This window comes from Ambystoma mexicanum, chromosome 8 (genome assembly GCF_040938575.1).
Source record: "Ambystoma mexicanum isolate Mex_15411 chromosome 8, UKY_AmexF1_1, whole genome shotgun sequence".
Taxonomy (NCBI): domain Eukaryota; kingdom Metazoa; phylum Chordata; class Amphibia; order Caudata; family Ambystomatidae; genus Ambystoma; species Ambystoma mexicanum.
This window is the reverse complement of record NC_090929.1, coordinates 1,388,023,230-1,388,048,711: the sequence shown is the minus strand read 5'-3', so window position 1 is coordinate 1,388,048,711 and position 25,482 is coordinate 1,388,023,230. Positions and strand designations below refer to the sequence as shown.

The 25,482-nt window shown below is 44.8% G+C and overlaps 1 protein-coding gene across 1 annotated transcript in view; it reads right to left on the bottom strand.

The window, feature by feature from the left end:
* CPN1 (carboxypeptidase N subunit 1) overlaps window positions 1-25,482 on the bottom strand; it is a 391,203-nt gene that overhangs the window by 172,144 nt on the left and 193,577 nt on the right. Inside the window, exon 4 of the mRNA XM_069611516.1 lies at window positions 22,953-23,135. Coding sequence (XP_069467617.1) covers window positions 22,953-23,135 — 183 coding nt within the window. The remainder of the gene's footprint in view (window positions 1-22,952; window positions 23,136-25,482) is intronic.

The following is a 25,482-nucleotide window of genomic DNA, read 5'->3' as shown; positions in this document are numbered from 1 at the left end:
GTGCCGGTGCAACCATGCTCCCCACCCCCATTGTACCCTACAATAGAATGGGGATCGGGAGCCCGGCATTACTGCCAACCGTGAATAGGCAATTACCGGCCCCTTCATCTCGTAATGGGCCGATTATTGCTCAATCGCGGGAGGCGGTGCCGGTAGCGAACATGGCGGTAGCCGTGTCTGCTTTATAGGCATGGCTACCGCCATGCTCGTAATGAGACCTAATGTCAGACAGGCTCTGGCATCGTAATGGCACCCAAGACATGCATACATGCGACTCAGTGAGTGGATGGCGACTAGTAGTATTGAAATTATTTGGCCAACCTGCCCATTGGATCAACAAAACAAAGAAAGGGTAGAGGTAGCAGCACAACTAGGTGATCCCCAGGAGGGATGTTCTTCAATGGGTGTTTTATGAAGCCAATGATATTGGTTACATGTGATTTTAACAAGTAGAAAATAACAAACAACATATATGTCTAAACATTTTTAACAAAAAAGTTGGGACAATAAAATTATAATTGTTCGTTTATAACACGCTTAATACCAACGAGTGGTTTCTAAGCGCGGGATCAAGATTCAAACCTGTGTTGCACTGTGCTGTCTTGCTTCCAAGACAAGCACGCTTCCCCAGAGCTGTCTTTTCTTCCCGACCTGAGCTATCCTTCCTCCCCAACCAACGTGGAATCTGTTTGCGATGAAGTTGAATAACAATTATTTTAGCATGGAGTATTTTCCTATTCCATGCAGCAAGAGCAGAAAGATGGCTAGTTGCTTCTGGAAGAGAACAATCTAGATGCCATGTAATTATTTCAAACTATTTGTGACTCCCAAGGAGAATAGCAGTCATACTAGAATTGGTTCAAATCTCAAGTTTTAAGCTTCTATTCAGGTATAAAACATTGTTCACCCTCTCATTTTACTACATGCACACAGTAGTGCTGCTTAGTTTTAGGAGCCCAAATGAAAGCCAGACCAAAGTATTTGTTGTTCCCATCTATGAACTTGATTATATGAGCAGAGATGTAAGGAGATATTTCAGTTGACCAGGGATTTGGTGACTCAATACGCCTCTGTGGAGCAACTTCAAAGACCATTAATTTCCCTTGGAAGAATTGTAAGGTCCTGAAGATTGCTATTTAATCAAGATGAAGCATTCCTTTGTCTCGTGTAAGCATCAGACTGTGACGAATCAACTTCCAGGGCATCAGTGGTCCAGGGATGAATATCGGTTTCTAAACCATCAATCAGCCCCACACCTCTAGTACACCAGAAGGGATCAGAACAGATTGTAAATACAAGCAAATTATAAACCTCTTTGTCCAATTTTGGTAATGTGGACGGAACGGCAGGCTTATCTCCACAAGGCCGTGGATCGTTGGTTAGTTGCAACACAGGGAAAATACAATTATTACCCAATGATAAAAGGGACTGTCCAGTTAAGGTTATATACAAATATCTACTTTATTATTATTCAACAGACAGTTCTAGCACACTACAAAATACAACCCACCCTGTACAGGAATGCAGAGGACAGACCGTTTCAAGAAGGAAAAGAATGCACTCTGGATACTGACAGGAGGGTAGTTGGTAAATTAATTAATTGCAATAGTTCAAGGATACTTGGTTTCAGCACAAAGGGAGCAATGGGTTGTATAATGTCACTAGGGACCTTCAGAGTAGGACCAGGGGGGCAGAACCACAATATATCTTGTGCTTGTAGACGTTATTGGTGTTTGACAGAGTCGAGTGGGTTTCAGGGTGCTTTCAAGATGGAAGACAGCTGTTGGTATCAGGCGCCAGGCAATCTGGCGAGAGAGGCTAGGCAGAGCAGGAGCAGGCCTGGCCTACACAGTGGCTCAGGGTAAAAAATGGTTGTCTCGGTGCTGGTTGGTGGGTCTGAAGTACTGGCTGAGGCATCTCGTATGACATTAGCGACTGCGGCATGACAACAATCAGCGGTGCAGTCGTTTTGCAGCACAAAGGGCTCCACTGGCTCAAAATTGACCTTTAAGGCAAACGCTGGTTGATGCTTGTCGATGCACGCCTCCTAGCTTCTTCACTGGGACTGTTCCGTCCTTTAAGGCGGATGGCCCAAAGCTAAGGAGAGTGTTGCAAGCAATGGCCTTGTCCTTGGTTTGGTTCAGAGTCTCTCTGCCACTTACAACCTAGGAAGCTTGCTTGCAAAGCCTAGCAGGGCACGCTGTGTGCAGGCTGGGTACCAGTTCTGCAGCTGCTGGAGGGTCCTTTGGATTTAGTATCACCCTCTGTTCCCTGGGAGATGTTTAGGGGAGGGATCTTGCTTCTCTCTTTGGAAATCTTAGCCTTCCTTCACTGGCGTAAGCTGTAACAAATACTGTACCTTCAGCCAGGGTCCAAATGAGTTCTTCTTGTTACTCCTTGCAAAGTCTTCAGATGATCTGCCAAAACAGGGGCTTGACCCTCTTTTAAAGCCAAATGAGCCCCAGTAATTGGTGTAGGCTAAGCCTACCTTAATGAACCAATCCTGGGTCCCCACCAACAATCTCCTGTATGTGTGAGGTCATAACCAGAGTGCTTTGCAACAGAAAAGCTAAAGGGACGAAAAACATGTAATACTAATTCCCACCCATCTTCCTCTGTGTTGTGGATCAACGGGTCTCTATGGTTAATTGAGCTAGCTCTCTTTGGTTCCTGATTAAAGTGGCAGGTCTCCCTTGAAGCTGTGGCGGGGCCAGACTTTTGGTCGCCTTCAAACCAGATACTTATACCTTTTGAATGGGGTCCACCTGCGGGGATGACTACTGAAAATACATAGTCGCAGACATGACAGGTCACTGCCCTTCATACTGAGAAGCGGGAGCTGGCTTCAGGTTGACACAGTGCATATCAACGGTTTTTGTTTTTTTCCTGTCTTTTGTTAGTCCTGCGACCGGGCCTCCTGTGGGTCTGCTTGAATTAACTCTGATTAGTATGTGAAGCTGCCAGTAGCAGCTAAAAAGGACAGGGCAGATCCATGGAGCCTTTGTTAGTTAATTAGGCAAGTCATGGCAGGAGGAAGGTTTTGCCCCCCGCTATAAGAGGCCCTGATGTACTCTTGGCTTTCATTTACCAAATACATATGACGGGGGGAGTGCGCCTGTATGCTGTGTCCACCCAGAGTACACAGGTCGATGTGTATGTCTTGCGGTGAGCATAGGAAAATGTGTGCAGATTAGCCCCACACATTTTCCAGAGGTTGCCCAGGCGAGCGCACACCCACTGTGCGGATGGTCGAATTCCTCACACAGACTTCCAGTGATAACAGGTGTTTAAACTTATATCTCTTGCCATTTGTGAAGGCCTTGATAATCCTGAAGTGTGGATACCAAAGCCTCCTCAAGCACATAGGAAGGTAGAGTTAGAGTTTCACCCCCGGCCTCTTGAAAACCACAAACTTGCAGCTTGGAAACCCACCAAAATGCATGCCCCAGCAGGGCTTTTTAAACCTGTGCCTGGACTCAGACTGACTCAATTTCTCTTTTTTCTTGTTTCAAGCAAGTTTAGATTTTAACTGCTCCCCAGAGCAATAACCCAAGTTGCTAATTGGATTATTAAAGCAGGTATGAATGTCTCCCCGATTTACTAATACATTCGATATTATATGGCCAACAGATTAATAAATATCATCAGATAGTCATCAGCAATTGTAATTGTATTTTTTCAATTGTAATTTTGAATCAGGATAAGGTAACAAAACAGCAATACTTTGTGTTATTCGATCTCATATTGCACTCAATATATTCACCATTGTGCGAGCATATGCTTCACTATGTTAGAGATCGACCTCCCAGTTCGATATATAGTTAAAAGCTATATTAATCAATATGGCATGTATAGCTATTGATGTGACTGCAGCTCAAATGAGAATACTTTCAGATTATATTACTGGTTTGATAGATGGTTGTCACGTTGTAAACAATCTTGGACATCGATAGACAACTCAAAATGAAATGCAGATATAGCTTTTACCATGACAGAACAGTGAGTACTTGTTAGGCTCACCTGGTATCCACGGGGACACCACCCAGCTGTGGGGCCTCTGGTATCCTTCTCAGCCGCTCCCAGGTATGATCAGCGGAGAAGTTCTGCCTGGAATACAGGTGGGCAATGTTCAAGACTGGGCAACTGGGGTAAGAGCCTCCCAACACCCTGTATGCCCGCAGCCCCTCCCCGGACCTTTCCTCACCTTGTTATGGGTTTTGGCGTGCTCTCCGTCCTGCCTTCTTCGCAGGGGCGCGTTGTCCTTTGTGGGCGAGCGTGATCTAGTTACTTCACTTATGCCGGCCCTTTTGAGTCTTTCAGGTAGGTCTTATTACTGTTATACTTGTATGCCTTTCTCTGGTTTAAATAATGTCTTTTCTCTTTCCTTAGGTGCGCGGAAGTTCTCTGTGGAACGTTGGCTGAGTTGGGACTCGCCAGTAGATGATGGTGCATCGAGAGCACCTTGATGCAGTAAGTAGGCGCTAAGCGCAGCGCTATGATGCCTTGCCTTTGGTAACCTGTTGTCTTTTAGTTCCCGTAGATTGCGGTGCTCACCCGGAGCAAGAAGTCCCAAGGCGATGCTGGTCGATGGGCGACTCGTGAGGTAAGCTTCCGGCACAATTGTAAAATGCCTAATGTCCTGTTTCTCTCTTTTTTGCAGATCCGTCGGTCCAGGAGGCTCGCTGATCCTTGGATGCTGTTTGCAGGAGCTGAGGGTGGCTAGCAATGGAATTACAGGTAAGCTGCTGCTATTTACGATGTCCTTTTGTTTTTCAGATGCTGTTCTTCCGAGGTTCGCAGGTACAGCTGAACACGATGAGCGTCACGTTGCAGGATTGCAAAGTAACGCGAAGCGTGTTATTCAAGTCGGGTGTGGTTTAAATAGCTTCAGAAAAGTAATCCAGGTAAAGTAGTTCCTAGGCTACCATACCTAAAACATTATACTGCATAGCTTGGTTCCAAAGGAACCAAGCTATGTGGGTGCCTCCATGTTGGCTAGCACTGAAAACAAGTAGTCCCAAAACACAAGTCCTCACAAAGTATGAGCCTGGCGCCAACGGACTGGCCCCAAGAGGGCTTCAGCAAAGGATGCCAGAGTTTGTTTGAGACCCGATCCAAGGCCCCTCCATGGCCAGGGTGTTTTTTTTATACGGGTCGTGACAGCACTTTGAGTATTTTCAATAAATGAATCTCTTGTTTAATCTTGTCTTTCTTTGTCTTTCATCTTCTTTTTTGGCTTAATCATGTTGGTTGTGTGTTTTGATCAACAGCTTGTTTTTTTGATGTCACATATCACTCATTGCTTTGTTATTTTTGGTGTTATATCTGGCATTTTCCTTTTTGTTTGGATTCATGTTATCAATTACTAATGAATTACATGTCAACAGCCCTGATGATGCTCATTGAGTGAAACATGTGTAGGATCAGGACAGTTCCCTCATTGACAGTTTTAGGATATTGAATTGATTAATCATATTAATTGATTTTGTATTCTGTAATAAGAGTATCTTCTTTTGACCTTAAGCTTAGCCCAACGATCTTAGCTAAAAAAAGGCACACACTACTTTCCACAGTAACTTGCATTCAATAATATTGCATGCTGGTCTGAGATTGATCCTAAGGTTACAGTAAGGGGTGATGTAACTGGATGCAGCAGTGTTCTTTGAAACACAGCAGCTTTTACAGTTACTGAAGAGAGTTGTACAGTGGGAAATCATTACACTGTATCACAGAGCGAGTTGCCTCTTTATCTATTAAGCGAGTCACAATCTTATCCCACATTTTGCAATCAACTAAAGGCCTTTCTTGATATATATGCATTAGTGTTTGCATTCAAAAGTCCTTTTTCCCCAGCCCATGTTTCCCCAGCCCACGCATGCGTTACCTGTGGCTGAATATTCTGTGCATTCACATGCAGAAATGGTGGAGGTGGAGCAATATAGGGCTCTGATCTGCTGAGGCACTCAAACAGCTGTGCTGCCTTCTGATCTTGTACAATTCATGTCAACCAATCGTGGTTTCATGCGGCTCAGTCCTGTCATATCATTACTCATAGCTGCCGTGCTTCCCTGTTTGGGAAGAGCTGTGTGCTCAGTGCTCATAGGAAACAGAAAATATTCCCTCAGCATCAACAGTTGTTTTACTTCATGAGGGGTAGTATTACATCATATGTTGATTGAATCAAGCAAAGCACTAGAGGTGCTTCATCGATCTGAAGTACTAACACCATTAGTTTAGTGACTTTATTTAAATTGGCAAAGGAATTCAAATGACTGGTGAACCTTTTGTGCTGCAGGTTCTTACAAAGCTCTTCTTGCAGATCATCTCTTTGCTTGTTTATTTTAGTACCTTGCACATTGAGTTTCAAGGAAGGACAGCTTTCACACGTACCTCCATTGAATCCTCCCCAGTTGCTACAATATTTGTTTCCAATAGAGTGATGGCTGAAATTGTTTCATAAGATTGGGTGTAAAGACCCCTTTTGGTTAATAGAATCCCTCATAGTTTCTAAATACTTTTGTTTAGAGACATGCAAATTAAACATGCAAATTATTAGTCTAATTGTGCTTTAGGGTTAGAAATTAGATAGGATGTGTGTGGGTTAATCACTGACACTTGCGGGTGTGCATGGAGCTCCACAACTGTACCCTCAAAGTTCTGGGGTTCCACAATGGATGCATGACACTTCTTATGGGTGTATAATGAAGTGGCAGGGCATCAAAGCCCTCATAACCGGAAGCACCTTAAACACCTAAAACGCCATCCAATTTAAAATTGGTTCTTTAGGTTAATACATGAAACAATGAAGTAGATTCTATGTCACCAACATACACAGGAGCAAATGAAAACATTTCCATTGGCCTATGTCCACAAAATATGCCAACATTTTATATATTTGTTATTGGGTTTTTATAATGCGCCTATACACAATGTGTTTCATGGCGCAACAAGACAAGGAGGGAACAGGGAACTGTCCCACTAGTCCTTGTGACATTTGGATCAGGCAAGTGCAGATAATAGAAGTAAAGGGGAGAGGGAAGGGGGTGGTGCCGGAGAGTTAAGTGAGTGCCCAGGGAGGCCAGGTGGACAGAGCCCAGGGGGAAGAGAGAGCTGGGCAGAAAGGTCCACATGCTAAGTGTGAGGAATAGGCTGGAAGGGGTAAAGGGGCAGAGGCCCAGCTTAGCTACAGCAGGGGTGGGAGGGGGGCAAAAAGGCAAATGCAGATTGGCAGGGCTCAAAGGAGACCATATGCAGAGGTAGACTGCTAGGGCAGGGTCTGGTGCCCTGTAAGAATCTGAAGGAACCAGGCAGCCAGTCAAGAGGCAAAGGGGTGACAATTAGAAGGGGAGTGGTGAGGGAAGGACAAAGAGAAAAGGAGGGTCTTTAGAAGCTTCCAGAACTTAAGGAGATCCGGCTCAAGTCTAAGAGCGGCAGGGATGCCATTCCGGAGTGTGGCACCTGTGGAGGAGAGAGATCTACCCCCAACTCTGTTTTTTATTGTTATACTGTTTAAAGAAAACGTTAACAATACAATTCAATTTAATCAATTCAAATACAAAATGATATACATAAAATCAAAACACAATAAAATGATCATCGTACTATTCATTATATCTGTAGGGATTTTTAAAAAGCAGTAACTGCTTGTACCACTGTTGTGCCGAACAAAACTTCATAAAAGAATCATATTGCAGTGTAGATACAATTGTTAAAAAGCATCTACAATGTGTCTCACGTTTACCCCTTGAGACAGAACAGGCTGTTATCAAATGTTATATTGTTTCTATTGTTTCACCACAAAATCTACATTCCCCTGATCAACCGCTAGCACCCTATACCGTATCGAGGATTCTTTTGTTTGAATTTGATTCATGCGAAATCTAAGCAATAATTTCCTCAATCTCTTGTGTGAATACACAGTTAAATAAGAGGACATTACTTCAACACATTTGAAATCTGATCTTAGGTGGAGGAGCGATGCATAGGAATGTACAGAATGCATCGTATTTGCCCAATCCCTCCTATATAGAAGTTTTTTCACTGTTCCTGAATTCTACATGAGATCAGTTGCTGTAAGTCCCACGTCTGTGAGTAGTGTATCACATGATTATGAGCATTCTTATGTAAATGCTTCCTTGCCATTTAACCTTAACCTATTAAGTTCCTCATATAGGGATGGCAAGCAGGGGGTACACAAACAGTTTACATACAGTGATAGATACTTCCACTGAACCTGGCCTTTGAGGGAAAGTAAACCAGGTTCATATCGAATTGCGGCTATTGGAGTCCCCTGAGACAGTTGAAGTCTCCTCCTCCACAATCGACATTCTATGCCTGAAAGCAAGTCTATTGCCCAGACAGGAAGTATCTCAAGGAGGCAGAGGAGGGAAGCTTGAAGGAGAGTTGTGTGTCATCCGCATAAAACTGGAAGTTAGCAAAGAAGGCAGAGATCAAATGGGCTAGGGGGCAAGGTAGATGTTGAAAAGCCCAGGTGAGAGAATAGAGCCCTGAAGGACACCACTGGTGGACAGAGAGATGGAGAAGAGAAAAGGGCCCTGTTGAACCCGGGAAGGCCTTTTAGAGAGAAAGGAGGTCAGCAGTCCAGAGCCAGCTCCATGATGTCAAGGGTATCACAGAGCCGATTTATAAGGGTGGTATGATTGACCGTATCAAAAGCAGAGGCAAGGTCAAGAAGGATGAGAACGGAAGGAGAGTTGGAGATGAGATTAGAGAGCATGTCTTCACAGGTTTTCAGGAGTGTAATTTCAGTGCCTCTGGCAGTTCTGAAGCCAGACTGGTGGCTGTTGAGACAATCAACAGATTCTGCGTGCTGGAAAAGCTGGGAGATGATTCGCGTCACCAAGGGTTTACCCAGGAAGGGGGTAATGGAGATAGGACAGTAGTTAGCCAGACAGGAAGGCTTTTTGAGGAGAGGGTGCACAAGGGAGTGCTTGAGGAGTGAAGGGAAGGATCCAGTTGCAAAGGAAGGATTGCAGAAATCAGCCAAGACTGGAGCAAGGGAGAAAATATTGTCCTTGATAGTTCTGGATGAGCAGGGGAGCACCTGTTTGGCTGAGACCTTCATAAGCGGACGTGTCTAGAAACCTCATCAGCTGATATGGGAGAGAAAGAGGAGAGTAGGTGGGAAAGGGGGGCAAGGAAGGCCTGAGAGCGGGTGAGGGAGATGTTGCGAGAGAAGGGTAGGGTGTAGAGGACAGGATGTCCTGAGTTTTAGTAAAGAAGTGAGAGGCCAGAGAAGTGCAGAGGGCCACGGAAGACAGAGGAGAAATGGAGACTGCAGCAGGGTTGGCGAGTTCCTTGCAGATTTTGAAAAGTTCAGCTGTGTTGTTAGTGGCCCCAGAGATTTGGACTTGGACATAGGCCCCTTTCTTCAAACAGCTGGAAAGTCTGTATTGACTTTCGAGCAGGAAGCAGGCCAGTTTGTCAGAGGATGTGCTTGAAGCCCACCATCTCTGCTCAGCTGCTCTGCACTTGCGTTTCATAGCGGCCAGGTCAGAGCCATACCAGGACTTGGAGGCAGGTTTCATGGGGAACCTCATGTCGAGGGCAAGGATGTCAAGAGTGCTGGAGATGGAGAGTTGAATGTTAGTAAGGGCTGTGGAAACGTCCGCTCTATGAAAGTAAGGGCTGTGTCAGAGTGAGAGTCAATGGCAAGAGTAAGAGGGGAAGTGAAGGTGGTGGCAAAAGCAGCAACTGACACTCCCTTCATGGGTCGAATGACGGAAAAGGAGACTGACAGTGTGGGTGGGGGCTTAGGAGGGTGACCCAGGAGGTCAATGTGAGAGGACAGGAGAGAATGATCAGACAAGGAGAGAGGAGTAATGGGGATGTCTGCAGAGATGAGAGCATCCAAGGTGTGTCCGGCTGACTGCGTCAGACCTGAGGGAAAGAGAGTCACAGAGGTTGCGGAAAAGTCCAGAAGCAGCCTCAGGGGAGTCGAGGTGAATATTCAAGTCTCTGAGGAGGAGAAGCTTAGGGATAGAGGCCAGGGTAGAAGAAGTGAGGTCAGCCCACTATGAGCAGAAGAGGGAGACCTGGCCAGGGAACCTGTAGATGGTGGGAAGAGTCAGAGAGAGGACAGGAGAGACACCAAGCCTGAAGATGAGGCATTCGAAAGAGGAGTAGGCCTGAGTGGGTAAGATCGTAGCAGGGACCCACTCAGGGAAGATCAGAGCCACTCCACCCTTGGACCGGTTAGGCCTGGGCTTAGAAAGGTTTGTATAGCCCTCAGAGTGGGGCGTGTCAAAACTTCAGACAGAGCTGGCAGAGAACCACGTCTCAGTGAGAGTGAGGACGTCGAGGTCTTTAAGGAGGTGGCAGATGTCAGAGGAGTGTTTTACGGCAGAGCGAGAGTTGAGGTCAGCTAAATGGAGAAGGTTGTCACTTTTGAAGGTCTTCCGAGGAGGGGTAAAGAAGTGTGGTACACCCATCAGAAGTGGCAGGGGTCCAGAGGGGAGGCAGAAGAAGGAGTGGTAGGAGAAGGGAGGAGGTTGATGAGAGACAGAAGACGCCTATCAAGAAGGAGGTTGGCTGAGAGCCCTGGGCCATGACAGTGCCATTTAGGTAGACATTTATGATGGCCCTACGAAAGATGCCAAGAGTACTTCCCAGCTGGTGCCACCATTAATGGAAGAGGAAGAAAAAGGGGATATTACTGCAGCCATATGAGGAATCCAAATGTCCAGAAGAGGGGAACAGGAAGAGAGCTGGGGGTCAGGAAGGGCCGGAAAACAAGTTGAAAAGCATCCATGAAGCCAAAAAATTAACTTTAAAGATTTTAATCGGGCACAGCTTCCTGCCATCCACTTAACTTGCTAACGTTTAGGAATTAAATGACATGCCTTGCAGGACGTACGGCAATTGCCATTTTAAGTCACCTTCATGCATCTGCATCCATGCTATATTCCAGTATTGCTCCTGTAAATCACTTCAATGTTTTTGCCACAATAACTGGCCATGGAAAATCACTTTCAGGAAGATGCTTCCATAATCTATGCCAGCATGGTCACTGTAAATCCTTTTTGTGAAGCTGCTTGCACAATCTATGCCAGTATGGTCACTTTATCACAATACCACTTAAGTGTGTTGAATGAAGCCTGACAATCAGTCCTCTAGTGGAAAGTAACATCTTTTTTTAAGTTCACCCGCATAGGTTCAGTCTTGGAAGGAAAGTTTAGAAAGAACTTTGCATAGTATTCCGTGAGGTCCACGAACAAGATGCCTCTTTGGTAATGGGTGCTGGTGCATATTGAATGCATCAACCATGAACTATTTGGCAACACACCATTTACAGAGATTTCATAGAGATGTGACCTTTTGCTGTACACATCTGCATTTGTCTTCACACAATGTCATGCCACTGGTTTCAGTTCTTCAGAGATCTGTTCCCAGTTTGTGATTGTGTGCATCCTTCGAGTCACTGTGCACTAAAATGCCATCTTGGAAGAAGAGTACATTGGAGATTCATCGAAGAAGGTGACTATCTAATCTTTAAAAACAGAGGCAGCCATAGAGTGCCCAACGGGCATCCTTCTATGCAGAAACACGCCATCAGGTTTGAGAAATGCTGTAAGTTTGTTAGACAATGTGTGGCGGTGCAGTTGATGATAGGCATTGCGTAGATCAAACTTTCCGAAGAACTTACCGTTTGTGAGGAGAATGACCAATTCAGTAATGCTTGGCAAGGGAAAACTATCAGAAATATATTTAGCATTTAAAATGTGCAGGCTGACACAGAAGCAAAGGCGCTTAACATCGGGATTCATGAGCACGATTAGGCTCAGCCATCCAGTCGCCTCTACAAGCTCAATTATTTTGTCATCCAGTAGGTTACATAGAAGTTCAGTCAATTCCCTGCGCGGCAGAGGAACCGGGTGTAACGTATGTTTGATGGGAGCAGTACCAGTTTGCATTTTATTTCATTTAAGGAGGGTTTAAGCAGACCTCTGAATATGGAGGATATTTGTGAATGACATCTTGACAAGACATGGAAGCCACCGAGAGAACCTGTTCTTTTGCGCATTGGTCAATTTGTATGGTGGGGTAAATTTGCTCGTCCAGAACCAGGACAGCTGGTCCGTGGCTGAACATTGATAGAAATGGTACACTGCAGCCTTTGAAGCAAAATGAGGAAGAAAAGTACCCTAAGAGATGGATCTTGTGCCCTCACCCAGAAGCTCTGGTGAATATGTCAGATGGATGTAAGGTATGGAGACAATCACTGAGAACTTGCACTAATACTGATTCAGGAACAATAGTGTGGTCTGTGGCAGAATCAACTCGGAGTTTTAGTGGGCTATAATTTACCCCTCAACGCAATAGAGTTCCTTCCGGCACTGCGGTACTGTTTTGTAGGCAACACAGAGAACTAGACAGTTCATGTCATCAAAGAATGACTCATCTTCTGAGTGGCCTTCTACAACTGCAATGGTGCTTGTGCATCCTCTTTGACACATGTATGTAAAATGTCTGATTTTCCGGGAGTTGATGCATTCCTTGTTGAGTTTAGACCAAGTGTCAATCAAAACAAAAAACCATGCGGACGCCACGCAATATTGAAACAGTGAGAGGAGCCCAACAAGGCAGATAAGAAATGTAAGAATATAAGAAAGAGAAAAAAAGTTGAACCACTATATAAGAGGAATAGCAAAACACGATTTTGGGACAAGACAAGAGGTTATGCAATTTGGCCATGTGTGGACAGGTTTACACATGAGAAGTATTTAAGAACTGTATTCAAAAGATAACATAAAGATATCTTTGTAATTAGCATTTGGGATCTGAAGAAGCACAAGAGAAATAATAATGCATTTTGTCAAAGCGCTAAATGCCTGTTAGCCTATGAATTGGATTAAGAAAATGGTGTAAATTGTGTTAAAGCCTATACATTGAATTGATAACATGTTGTAAATTGAGAAAAAGTATCACACCAGCTTAAAGATTTAATTAATAATATGATTCAGTTTGAATACATGAACTAAACAGATATCAATCTGTTGCTTATGAGAATAAATGTTTGCAACAAAAATATTTAGAAAAGTTAGCCTTTTGAGTTTGATAATATTGTATTAAAGTGTAAATTGACATTCATTTTGTTTTGAAGCAGTGCAATTGGCAGATCTCTAGAAAATATTTTGTTAAGTGTCAATCTTGGCAAGATGCACGTGACTGCCACATTTGAAACAGTCAGTTTGATATTTTTTTTAATTGTTTAAAGCGCAGACCCAGCTCGAGAGCAGGGGAGTGCGGTACAGAGTGTGGGTAGTCAGCATTTGGGCTGGCATCCTTTAACAGTAGCGCAGTACTGTGAGTTGAGGTCTGTGCGTCCATATGCGCATCCATTGTGTCCTTGGTCTGTTGTAGAAAAAGCCTTGTTTTTATAGATTTGCAAAATTGGAGATTGTGGGAGCATTCCGTGCCCGGGATTGAATTCCATAGGGTGGGTGTATGACAAGAACAGGACTGTTAGAAGGTCCTCTCATTGCGGATGAGTTGTGATTCAAGCTGGTTGATCGATTTGCTGCACGAGGAGCGTGTGCCACCCGATGTGTGGACCTTAGCCGCCAGGTACGCTGGTGTGCTACTCGTGACTGCTTTGTAGGTGATACATGCAGCCTTGAACAGTATCCTAGCCTGGAGAGGAAGTCACTGTAGTTTGCGTTGGATGGGGTTGATTCATGCAGTGTTTGAGGAAAGAGCACCAACTGCTTTGGCATATATTTGGGTACCGGAATTTCAGGATGTCTTCAGCCATCTGTGACCTCGCGTTGGAAGGTGCGCTCTTCCTCAGCGGGAGATTTTTTTGTAGATTGTTTCATGCACTGAATGGAATTATCTTTGCCTCTGGTGGCGTGCTGCAGCGCCAGATCTGTGGACATTCACAATGCTTCTTGAAATCTCGGGTCAAAACAAGATAGCACTAGTTGATCCCATTGCTGAATATGGAACTAATTTACCCGGGGAACCCTTTCCTCCTTGGAGGGGAAGGACTGTGGGGAGGAAGCGGTGGGGCCGAGGGGCGTGGCCCCTGGCCAGATCACACAATGCAGTATCTCTTAATATAACTTAAGACGTTTGCATAAAAGCAAAGAGCATTATGGGAACATAGGAATACCCACAATTTTAAACTTGATACATTTCTGATAGTGATTCAGCACGAAGCCCATGGGGTTGTGGGAGTGTAGGAGTGATGTGGAAGGGCTCAACAGTTACATGACGCTGGTGCACCCTGGAATAGGTGGCGGGAGTTTACCCAGGAGCAGGTCTGATGGCGTGCTCAGGCGAGTGATGCTGGAAGGATGGTTTGATGCGCCGCCTCCTCCTCCCTTTTCCCTTTCTTTTGGGCACCTCACGCATAGGGTGCTGTGGATTGGTACACAGGGAAGGGACGTGTGCGCTACGGCAAGAGCACGGAGGATGCGACAGAAGACCAATCAGGAAATTCTGTGGCCTACAGAAGCATATCAAGTAAAGCGACTTGCATTGTGGGAATCATAGTCTTCTGCCTCACAAGTAACTGCAGAGACGTTTCAAAGAGAGTGAATTTCACTGTGGGAGTCTTGGCTCATTATGAGTTTGGCGGTGTGGGAAAAAAGTGCCGGTAATGACATTAACGGCTCTTTTCGTGCCGCGCCATACTAAGATTTTGGTCTTGGAATGGGTGATTTGCCTCCAGCATCATGCTCGATTTAAATCCTCTCACTTTTCGCTGAAAAATCAGCTGAATCGGCGGAATGCCACAACTCCAAGTTAATGGTACTAACACTGCCATTTGTAATCTGGTGGTATATCCGCTGGACAAATTGGCAGTAACGGTAGTTCCGTTGGGTGGTATTCCTGCAGAATTACCACCAGAATGCCGCCCAACTCGTAATGAGGCGCATAGTCTACTGCCTCATTCACAAGTGACTGCCATAGAAGTGAACAAATAGACTGTTGGAGAAGGTATGAATTACCAACATATCACATGGAGGAGAACAGTGGTCCCATGGATGGTTTGTTGAGATGTTTTGTAAAAAAAAGAGACTGTGAAGTACAGTTTCAGAAACAAGCAAGCGCAGGGAGACCATCTGGGGCTAATCAGTTCCATGGATCATTGAAACATGTGTCCGTGTGGGTGTGAATAAAGAAAATAAAATCAACAACTTCTATGTCGGTCTACATGGTTTTGTGCCATGCTATCACAGGTGGCAGCAAACGTGTGCTTTTACCTGCATGAATCGTAATGTGGACACTTAAGGAGAGCTATCACACATGATTAAAAGGAAAATAGATCCCACTATTTAACAAAATAATTAGTTTGTGAATAGGGTATAAAAGAGGTGACACTATTATTAAAAACACATTTTGGCTTTGGATTAGAGGGAATGAACGAGGACACTTTTAAACAAATAACAATTAATCACACATGCATATTTATTGTAACTTGATTGTCCCTCAGCTGAACACTCATTAGGATACATGCTTGTAATGTTCTGTAAGCTTGCTGCTTCCACTTGCTTGATGGCATGAGAATACTTTGCAGCTTGTCTTGTCTTTTCAAGCCCTTGTGGAACGTGTTTCCTAATGTAATCCATTCAGAACAGTTGTGATCAAGAAGTCACAGGCGGATAAAACGAGGCTGGACCTGCTCACCTCAAACCATACCCAGGGCGCCAAGATCCTCTGCCCTCCAGTCCCCTGTGGCACAAAACTATCAATGGAGGAGATGAGTCAGCAAGGTGGGGAAGAACGCATCAGCCTATGACTCATTCCATTTGATAGCCCCTCTCTAACAAAAGGATCTTGCACAGGATAAACAGTGCAGCTTCAATTAAAAAAATGGCAAGCAGCGCTCACAATCAAAAGTAAATACTGCCTAGCATGCCAGGCAATGTTTACTGACTTTGCACAGCAGAGTGCAAATGTGAAGGGCAAAAGCCGGCGTACACGTTTGTAGGCCACCTTTTGCCCTTTACATTTGCACCCCACAGTGCAAATGACAATAATTTGTGGCAGGGACACGCTTATGTTACAGTGTAAACGTAACTGGTTTCTGCTGCCAAATTACAAATTAATGGAACATGAGCACCTCTGAGATTTGTGAGAAGTGGTCTTTTTACAGAAATTGATGGGCTGAGTCTCGGTTGATCAAGAAAAGCTGTTCTATATTACCCTAAATAAAGGTAACCAGCAACCCAAAACATGTAGCCTATACTACATATAAGACTTATTCATGCATGTGGTTCCCATGAAACAATCGCTCCAAGTTTTACAAAGCTCAATTGATGAACACAGAGATGAATAAGACCCTTAGATTGGGTCAAAGTCCCTGAGACTTAAACACAGTCCTTGATAGCGTGCAGGCATGTTATGCAATGTAACTGGGTCTTGTAATAAGCAATTTCTGAAATTTTTGGGCAGCCTCTTGACACTGGGCCCTGCAGGGTGAGGGGTGAGGGAAGAGGGAGAGGTGAGTTCTGTTCGCTGATGTGTTGAAGCATGGAGATGAGTAGATCCTGGTCTCTGTGTGCATTTGCATTTAGATGGGTGCAGATCATCAGACGTCCCCACCCCTTTGCTATCATCTGTGTCCTTTACTCAAGGGTCATTTTTGTGCATGGTTCTGGATGGAGAATGCTCAAGGATGTGTAGTGTGTGTTTATGGCTGGCCGGTGGTTGCCGGTTAGGAGGCGGAAATAGAGTTAGGGCGTGTGGGATGGATAGGGAGTAGAGACATGAAGGTACTGAACACCCATCCCCTGAGGTAAATAGAAGTACTACAAGGAGTAAATGTGAAAGGCTTAAAAGGCATGCACGCCATACCACTGGCAGCTGTGCACTACACAAAACACCTTTGACATTGACATACGACTTGTGTGTAAACCTCAAACATCGGCACATGCCTGAAAAAGTGTTCTTATCTGTACTTTCCAAATGGAGAAATGACCTATGTCTTATCCAGGCCCATAATCGCATTCAAGTCTCGAAGGACAATGTAGTCCTCGATTTGCTTTACGCTTGCACCTTCCTATCTTACATAGCATGTGTTCTAAAATGGAAATGACTAATCACTGTTGCGCCCGAAGTGGTAATACTGGGGAAACAATGTAAACTGTAATGTACTCATTTTCGGGAGCAGACCATGTTCACTGTCTGTTCCACCAGTTTCTGTTAATTTCCCATTCAGGGTGGTAAATGGTGCAGGAATTCAGGTGATTCTGGGCCATTTCTAGCGCATTTCCACAGATACTGAATGCACTTTGTAAATACCATCAAGCGGCAACCAAAGAGTCACACCAGAGGGTCCAACAAACCTACCGATTTACTAACCCACTTCCCCTTGCTGCTCCTCCAACATAAGCAATGCCACCGCACTAGACCTTGGGCTAGCCACACTACACATAAACACACCAAGAATCAATTAAATGTTCACACCCAACATCTCTGGGATTGTAGAAGCATTCCTAGAGTGAACCACCCGCCACATGGTCCATAAAACCGTCAATGACACAAGTACTCACCAAGACACCAGATAGTCATACATCAACATCCACCCACGACTCTGAATCCCTTATGGATACAATCTAACCAGTGCACACAACCCGCTCCAACATCACACAACACACTAACACAAACACTAGCACACACTCGAGGCACTGAGTCTTCCCCATACAGTTACAACACACAGGCTCTCCCGCTCCAACTCCCACATGCAAAACAACACTCAAAGGCGTCAGTTCCTCCTGGTTTTGAGCCTATCCTTTCATCCTAATCTGGGCCAGGCGCGCTATACAAATAAAGAAAATACAAATACAAATACCATGTACAAACATGGTGGACATCATTAAAAGGGATCCCTATGGATTCTGCTGTCTTTTTTCAGGCATAAAACAGGGAGAAACCATACGGATTCAAGGCTCTCCACCTGCATCACAATCTGATATATGTAGAGATAGTGCCAATTTCCCAGCATGGATCGGGGAAATGTACAGGACATATTTTCTGCTCCGTGTCTCGCTCAGTTTGGTGAAACAGAACAAAATAACCTCAAGGTGTATAAACATAGCAAGAGTTTGCCGCTGCATGTTTAGCCGCCCCTTGCCGAGGCCGTACCAATGGAAGTAGAAATGTATGGAAAATAGAAGGACCAACATCCACCTAGATAAGCAGACAGGTATAAAGAGTAGGTCTAAGCAGGGTTGGATTGGCCCCTCAGCCTTTCGGCCCGTGGCCTGGGCCTGTTTGGAAGAAAAAAAAATGGAAGAAAAATAAAATAAAATGTTTAATTTCAAAACGCCTTTCATCCTTCTTAGGTCGATAAATGAGTACCAACAGAGCTTGGGTGATATTGTATGCATATTTGTTCTATAAAAAAGAGCTTAAGCATAAGTGCTATACAATAACATATTATCATTTGGCCTTGGACGTCTGCTTGGATTCACAGTGATTTAGTGCACTTAGGTCCAATACTATTTGATGCCACTTCCTGTTTTGTCAAGGGGTGAAAGGTCATGTTTCATCGCTTCCCGGGATGTCACTTTGGGGTGGGGTCAAATGACATCACTTCCGGTGATGTCATCAGAGGTCAAGGGTCAAGAGGCGAGGGGTGGCCACTTTTTTTTGGGTGACCAGGCCTATTTCTTGTCCCAGTCCGACCCTGGGTCTAAGCCCTGACAAGAGACTATTTCATGATGGAGTCTTATTGTAATCAACAACATATCAGCTTCTGAGGAAACCAGACTTAAAGCCTAGTTTGGAAATATAACTTTTCAACACTTCCTTAGTAATTTTTATTAAATGGACTGTGCAAGGCTTTGATATCCCATGAAACATGGCCCTCACTTCCAGAAGACAGTTCAAACAATAAGTAATTCTGCTCAATGTTTACTATTCTCCACATCTGCTTAATGGTGCATTCCAATGAATCCCATACACATTAGAATAAACCCTTAGTTTCTGCATCATAACATCTATGGTCCACTTCACAGGAGTGAGTGCACCCATGCTGTCACAGAACATTCTTCCCCCGCTTCATCCATCCCTCCTTTTGCTTGGAGGGACTATTTGTATTTGCATTTGTATTTTATTATTTATATAGCGCTTTACACCAAAGTGCTTTACAGCATAACAACCAAAATACATTAAACATGGAACACAGAAGCAATAAAATAAACATGATTCAAACCAGAAAAACAGCATGTAGGACAATTTGCATTTGGCAAGGAAGAGAAGAGGAGAGGTATGGGAAGGAAGAAAGGGAAAGGGGAGAGGGAGTAGAGGGGAGGGTAGAAGTTATGGGGGGAGAGACAGGAAGAGGTAATGGAACAGGAAGGTGGAGGGGAAAGAAGAGGAGGAAAGGGAGAAGAGTCAGGGAGGGGGGTGCAGAAGGAGTGTTTTTAAGGAGGAACGGAAGGAGGAATAGGTGGAGATGGAGCGGATAGAGAAAGGGAGCGAGTTCCAATGTAAGGGGGCAAGGAGTTGGAAAGAGCGGAAACGCGAGGAGGCACAGGGAGGGGGGAACAGAGATTAAAAAGTGATGAGTGGAGCGAAGAGAGCGAGAGGGGGCATAGAAAGAGAAAAGAGAGGAGAGGTAAGGAGGGGCAAGGTCATGAAGAGACTTATAAACGAGACAAAGGAAGTGGTATTTAAGTTGGGAGTGGAAGGGAAGCCAGCCTAGGTTGGCAAGTGAATTTGAGATGGAATCATAGGGAGAGAGAGGAAAGAGAGTGCGGACGGCGGAGTGGTAAAGGGATTTAAGAGGGGCGAGAAGGGAGGAGGGGAGACTGAAAAAGATAGAAGAACAGTAGAAGAGGCGAGAAAAGATGAGGGAAGAGATTAAGAGTTAAGTGGCATGGAAAGTGAGAGAAGAACAGACTACGGATATTAAAGAGATGAAAGCGACAAGAGCGAGTAGTGAGGGAAATGTGGTAAGTGAAGGACAGGGAAGAGTCAAAGAAGATTCCTAAATTCCTTGCATGGGAGGAAATTGGAAGATCGGCAGGGGGGAAAAGAATGGAAGGAGGGGGGAAGGGAGGAGGAAGTGTGTTGGAAGGAAAAAAAAGGACTTCAGTTTTGTCCGTATTGAGAGAGAGAAAATGCGATGACATCCAGTTTTTAATGGCAGAGAGACAGGAGGAGAGTTTAAGATGAAGGTCTGGGGATCCCCTATCCCCAGACCTTCATCTTAAGGTCCCCTATCCCCTATTCCCTCTTTCCAATACTCTGATCTTTACCCTGCTCCTTTCCCATCCGTAGACTAAGGTCACCAAATCTCTGGATAAAGCTAGGTGCTCTGAGACTACTATGGTGGTGATTTGGTGTGGCATGGCATAAAAAAAGCTGTTAACGTAACATTTTTAGAAAACCAAATAGTAGTCAAAGGAAACACTTGCACCAACAATTCTTAACAGATAGGTATTTGCTTGAGTATTATTCCATTCAATTTAATTACAAAAGTGGGCCAACCATATGCAAACGATTCTTGACCCATCCTCTAAAAGCAGTCCAGTCAACTGCTAGGCCAAGTCGCCTCTGCACAGGAACACAAGCAACCCCAGACATGTTTCAGCCTTGTTGGCAGCTTAAGCCGCTGGCTGCAGGGAAATAGAGACCTACTTCTGGGCATGTGTTTTCCATTTATTGTGACTCACGGAGAACACCAAGTAGTAAGGGATGAAAAGTATTGGGCCAGTGCTTCTTAACATCTGGGTATTCCAACATTTTTAACTTATCTATGCCAGAACAGAAGGGAGCCAACCAGAGAGCAGACCATTACATACTGTTGAGCCACATCGCCTGCAAAACAAATTGGAATGGAGTGCCAGTGCGAGGAATTCCTAGTTACCTGAAGCCAATTCCCTATGACGGCCCATGCAAACTTATATACTATCAACAGACCTGTGCATACCCAAGTTAATGTATATATCAAAGCAGAGTGGGCATGACCCCAGAAAGCAGAGAATGCTATCCTGCTTATTATGTAGCAATTTAAAGGCAGTACTGGCATCCCCCCTTTTGAGGCATTATTCTTTCTCATGAAAGAGCGAGAGGGGTTATAATAGCTTTATATTATAGACTTGTATGAGTGCATACCTGGGTGAGTGCACAGAAGGGGCCATCAAGGAGTCTTGATGGACAACAAACTAACACTTGAACCACAAGTAAACACTATCATCAAGAAAGGTTTTTTCCCCCTACATGCAGTAAAAAGGATTACCATTCCTCTCTTCCACCCACAAAACACTCACCATCATTGCACTGAACATGTCCAGAATAGACTATGCCAACAGCCTATACCTAAGAATGCCAGAACGACTATTAAAAAACGGTCAGCGCATCCAAAATGTTACAGCCAGACTCCTGCTCAAACTACCATGAAAAAAACACATTACCCCAGCACGGAAAATGCTACACTGGCTGCCAATAAAACACTGAATAAAGTTCCAAATGATGTGCATAACACACAGAGCAATCCACAGCCAAAGAAAGAGCAGAGTTCCTGAAATAATAACTGTCTACCAACCGACAAGGCCACTCAGATCAAGCAGCAGCATTCTCTTAGAACCAAAACCATACTGAAAAAGAAAACTCGGGACGATCATCTTTCTTTCACCTGGCAGCAACAACTTGGAACGATCGACCAAAATACATACGCAACACAATAGAACATCTGGAATTCAGGAAACTACTCAAAACCTGGCTGTTTGCTCCAGACCACCCATGTCTACCATGAACACGAGTTTACCCATGGCCCTAACTTAATCTTCCCTAACCCAAAGGTGGGGGGACATGCGACCACCCGTGTCCACATACCGCTAATCCACAGAGGAAACGTAGGCAGTTAAGGACCCCACATGGGAGGGGCAGGGAGGGACCAGAACCCCCTAACCTAAACATTGCCAACCCAGGGCAGGGAAACACGATAGCAACAGCCACGTACACACACCAATAGAGTAACACAGAAGAAAACTGCCACTCCCCAACAACCCTGCCAATTATGCGTACAAATTACAATACCAAACACGCAGGATAATCATAGATGCTGAGCACAGAATCGCAAAGAGATAAGGAAATTCTGCTAACCCAACTCTAAAACCTCAACTTTCTGTCTACGCCTCTCATACAGAAACACACACAACCGCCTCTCGGCACAGCAATTCACACACACTTCACCACTTTCCAACAACAGACTAAAAACACATAACCTTGCAAACCAGCATATGGGATTTTGTACCGACCCAAAAACTGCACTTAAGCTCAGCGAACGGTGCAAACTGAAGCAAAGCCGCCAAGAGAACATCACAATCTCTCACTATCCTATTCCCACTACACCCCACTAACCCCCCGACACCCTCCACTTCTTCAGACTCAACTTTTCAGATCCGCCAGAGCGCCTGGTGACCACTCCGGTGGTGACACTGAGCTACAAATACCTTTCACATTAACATTTACATAATAGCTTTGTTGACATGGACCACAGGCCGAACTGGGTGTTATGGTCCCTTATACCGCATTCAATGACCTTGCTTTGCTCAGGGATTTAACTCGGCCCTAAGGGGCTATAATGCCCTCTACGTCCCTTCAGGCCAGGTATATCAAGCTTATTTGGAACATTGGAATGTTGGCAGTTCCTTTGCAGATGATACAGTGGCAGAAGGCAATAATGACAGCTATAAGACTTCTGTCGCAACATTAAAATGTGTTACTTTTATCTTATTTTTTGTTTTGAACAGAATATTGTACACTTATTGAGTGGAATGTTCTACTAGCAAAAATGCTCCCTCCTACAGCCATCATCAGGTGGTAACATCCCTTGGCTCTCGTTAATGGCCCTCACGTGCTGAAGGCCATCAACAGGTGGTAACAGCCCTTGGAAAGCATTGTTGTTGCTTAAATAAACCTTGAACCCATGGAACATGTGTACAGTACCAAGCCCCTTCCAGCCCCTTTACCTTTTTGAAGATCTTGTCATCGGGTGTTGTGGTAAGTGCGGTGCGTCGATTACCTCTTAATCTCACTTCCCTAGATTTGTCATATGGATAGTTTGCCACCACCGCTCCCCCGTGCAGGTTCGCTGAGAGGACAAAATTGTAAAGCGACATCCATTCGATTGCTGCTTTTGTTTCTGCTTCCACCTACAAAGGGGACAATATAATACAAAGAAGAATGAATACAATAAAAAAATGACAGGAGAAACAGAACATGCAATGTTTATTTGTGGCCCTGACTTTTTGGCAGACTTTCAGAGGATTATAGCATACCGGTGCAATTTCTTGCTTAATGTAACTCTCTCTGCGCATAGATTTTGGCAGGTTTTAAACTCGGACACTTCACCACTGTTGTAGTTTTCCAAAGGGTATCCTGTAGACATCATAAAGTATAGCTTGAGGGATAGATTTGCTAACGAGCAAATCACTTCAGTAGGGTAATGCGCTTGAGTTTCTTGTAACTGGTTTTTATAAGTAATACATTTGAGAATGTGTCTTTTTTTTTTCTTCCGGTGCCTCTTCTGATTGGTTCGGAGTTCAATAGTAATAATCAAATGCATTAGACATGGGGGCTGCTTACGAGTATGGTGGTGCAGGAGAAGATTGGCGGTAACAGAATTACCTACACTTTTCTCGCTCCAATTACCTACACGTAATTCCACCGGACCAAGTGGTGCTAATGGTAATTCCGTTTGGCAGTATTCCGGCATATTTACCGCTGAAATACCGCCCAACTCATAATGAGCCCCATGGAGTTTACTTAGAAATATATAGATGTCACACTGATTATTTGCCATGCATTTACATGAGTACGCCTTTTAGCATGCAGTCGGGGGACTTTAATATTCAGGCGATCATCAGATTATGCCTGAGGGAGGCGATTTGGTATGTGCCATCCGCTCCCACAGCACTTCCCTATGGCTCATAGTCCGAGGGTGGGGAGAATCTGACATCAGAAAAGCATTTGTATAGCCAGATCCACATCTGCAGAGTCTAGCATTTTATGCCACTCGTGAGCCGCCTCAGTACTAACTAGTCACAGCCAATCTTATTGAATTGTCCCTTAATTTCCTTTTCAAATGCCAGTGACAGCTTTTGAGGGCATATTTTATTATCGTACAATGATACTAGTGGTTGAAGTGTACGAAAAGAAGTAGTGGAACTTTGTTCTTCGCTGGCTGGCTCCAGCCCCCCACTAATCAAATTGCCACGTCCCCTCCCACGAGCAATCCAAACCCTCAAACAAACACACCTGCTTTTAAGGGAATGTTTCAACTTCTTCCTTCCCTTTTATTTTAAAACGAAACCATTCTGGAACGGTTTCTTTTTAAAATCAAAGTATAGGAACCGTAAAAAAAAATAAAATTGGGGGAAGTAGAGGAGCACCGCTCGCACATAGAGCGGATAGAGTGGATGAGTGTGCAGAGCGGATGATAGCGCAGAGCAGATAAGAGCGCAGAGCAGAGAAGAGCATGGTACGGATGTAGGTTGTGTTGCGGATGTAAGGTGTGAGTGGATAATAGAGTGGAGTGGATTTAGGGTGTTGAGCGGATGTAGGCCTTGATGGTGTTGAGCAGATTTAGGGTGTTGCGCAGATTTAGGGTGTTGAGCAGATGCAGGGTGCGTTGGTGTTGAGACGATGTGGGTTGTTGAGTGGATGTAGAGTATGGTGCGAGTGCGGAGCCGGTGTAGAGTGCGTAGCGGGTGTAGAGTGCAGAGCAGATGTCGAGTGTGGCGCAAAAGGATGATGTATGTGGATGGAATGGGTGAAGTGGTTGGAAGGAACGGGTGAAGTGGTTGAAAGGAACGGGTGAAGTGGTTGGAAGAAATGGGTGAAGTGGCTGGAAGAAACGGGTGAAGTGGCTGGAAGAAACAGGTGTAGTAAGGGAAGAAACGGGGGAAGTTAGGTGGTAGGAACGGAAGATGGATCTGGAAGAATGGATGATGTATATGGACAAGATGGGTAATATATGAGGAAGGAACGGATGAAGTATGTGGACAAAATGGGTCAAATTTATTGAAGAGAACGATTGAAGTATGTGGATGGAACGGAGGAAGTATGGGGTTGGAACGGGTGAAGCATATGAGTGGAACGGATGAACTGGGTGAACGGATGAACTGGGTGGAATGGATGAACTGGATGGATTAGATGAGCTGGGTGGAATGGATGAGCTGTGGTGGAATGGATGAGCTGGGTGGAATGAATGAACTGGGTTGAATGGATGAACTGGGTGGAACGGAAGAACTGGGTGGAACCGATGAACAGGGTGGAACCCATGAACAGGGTGGAACGGATGAACTGGGTGGAACGGGTGAACAGGGTGGAACGGGTGAAATATGTGGAAGGGACGGGTGATATATGTGTAAAGAACGGGTGAAGTATGTGGATGGAACGGGCGAAGTATGTGGATGGGACAGAGGAACGAGTGTAGAATGGGTGAAGTTGGCGGAATAGGTGAAATGGTAGAACAGATGGAGTAGGTGGATGAACGGG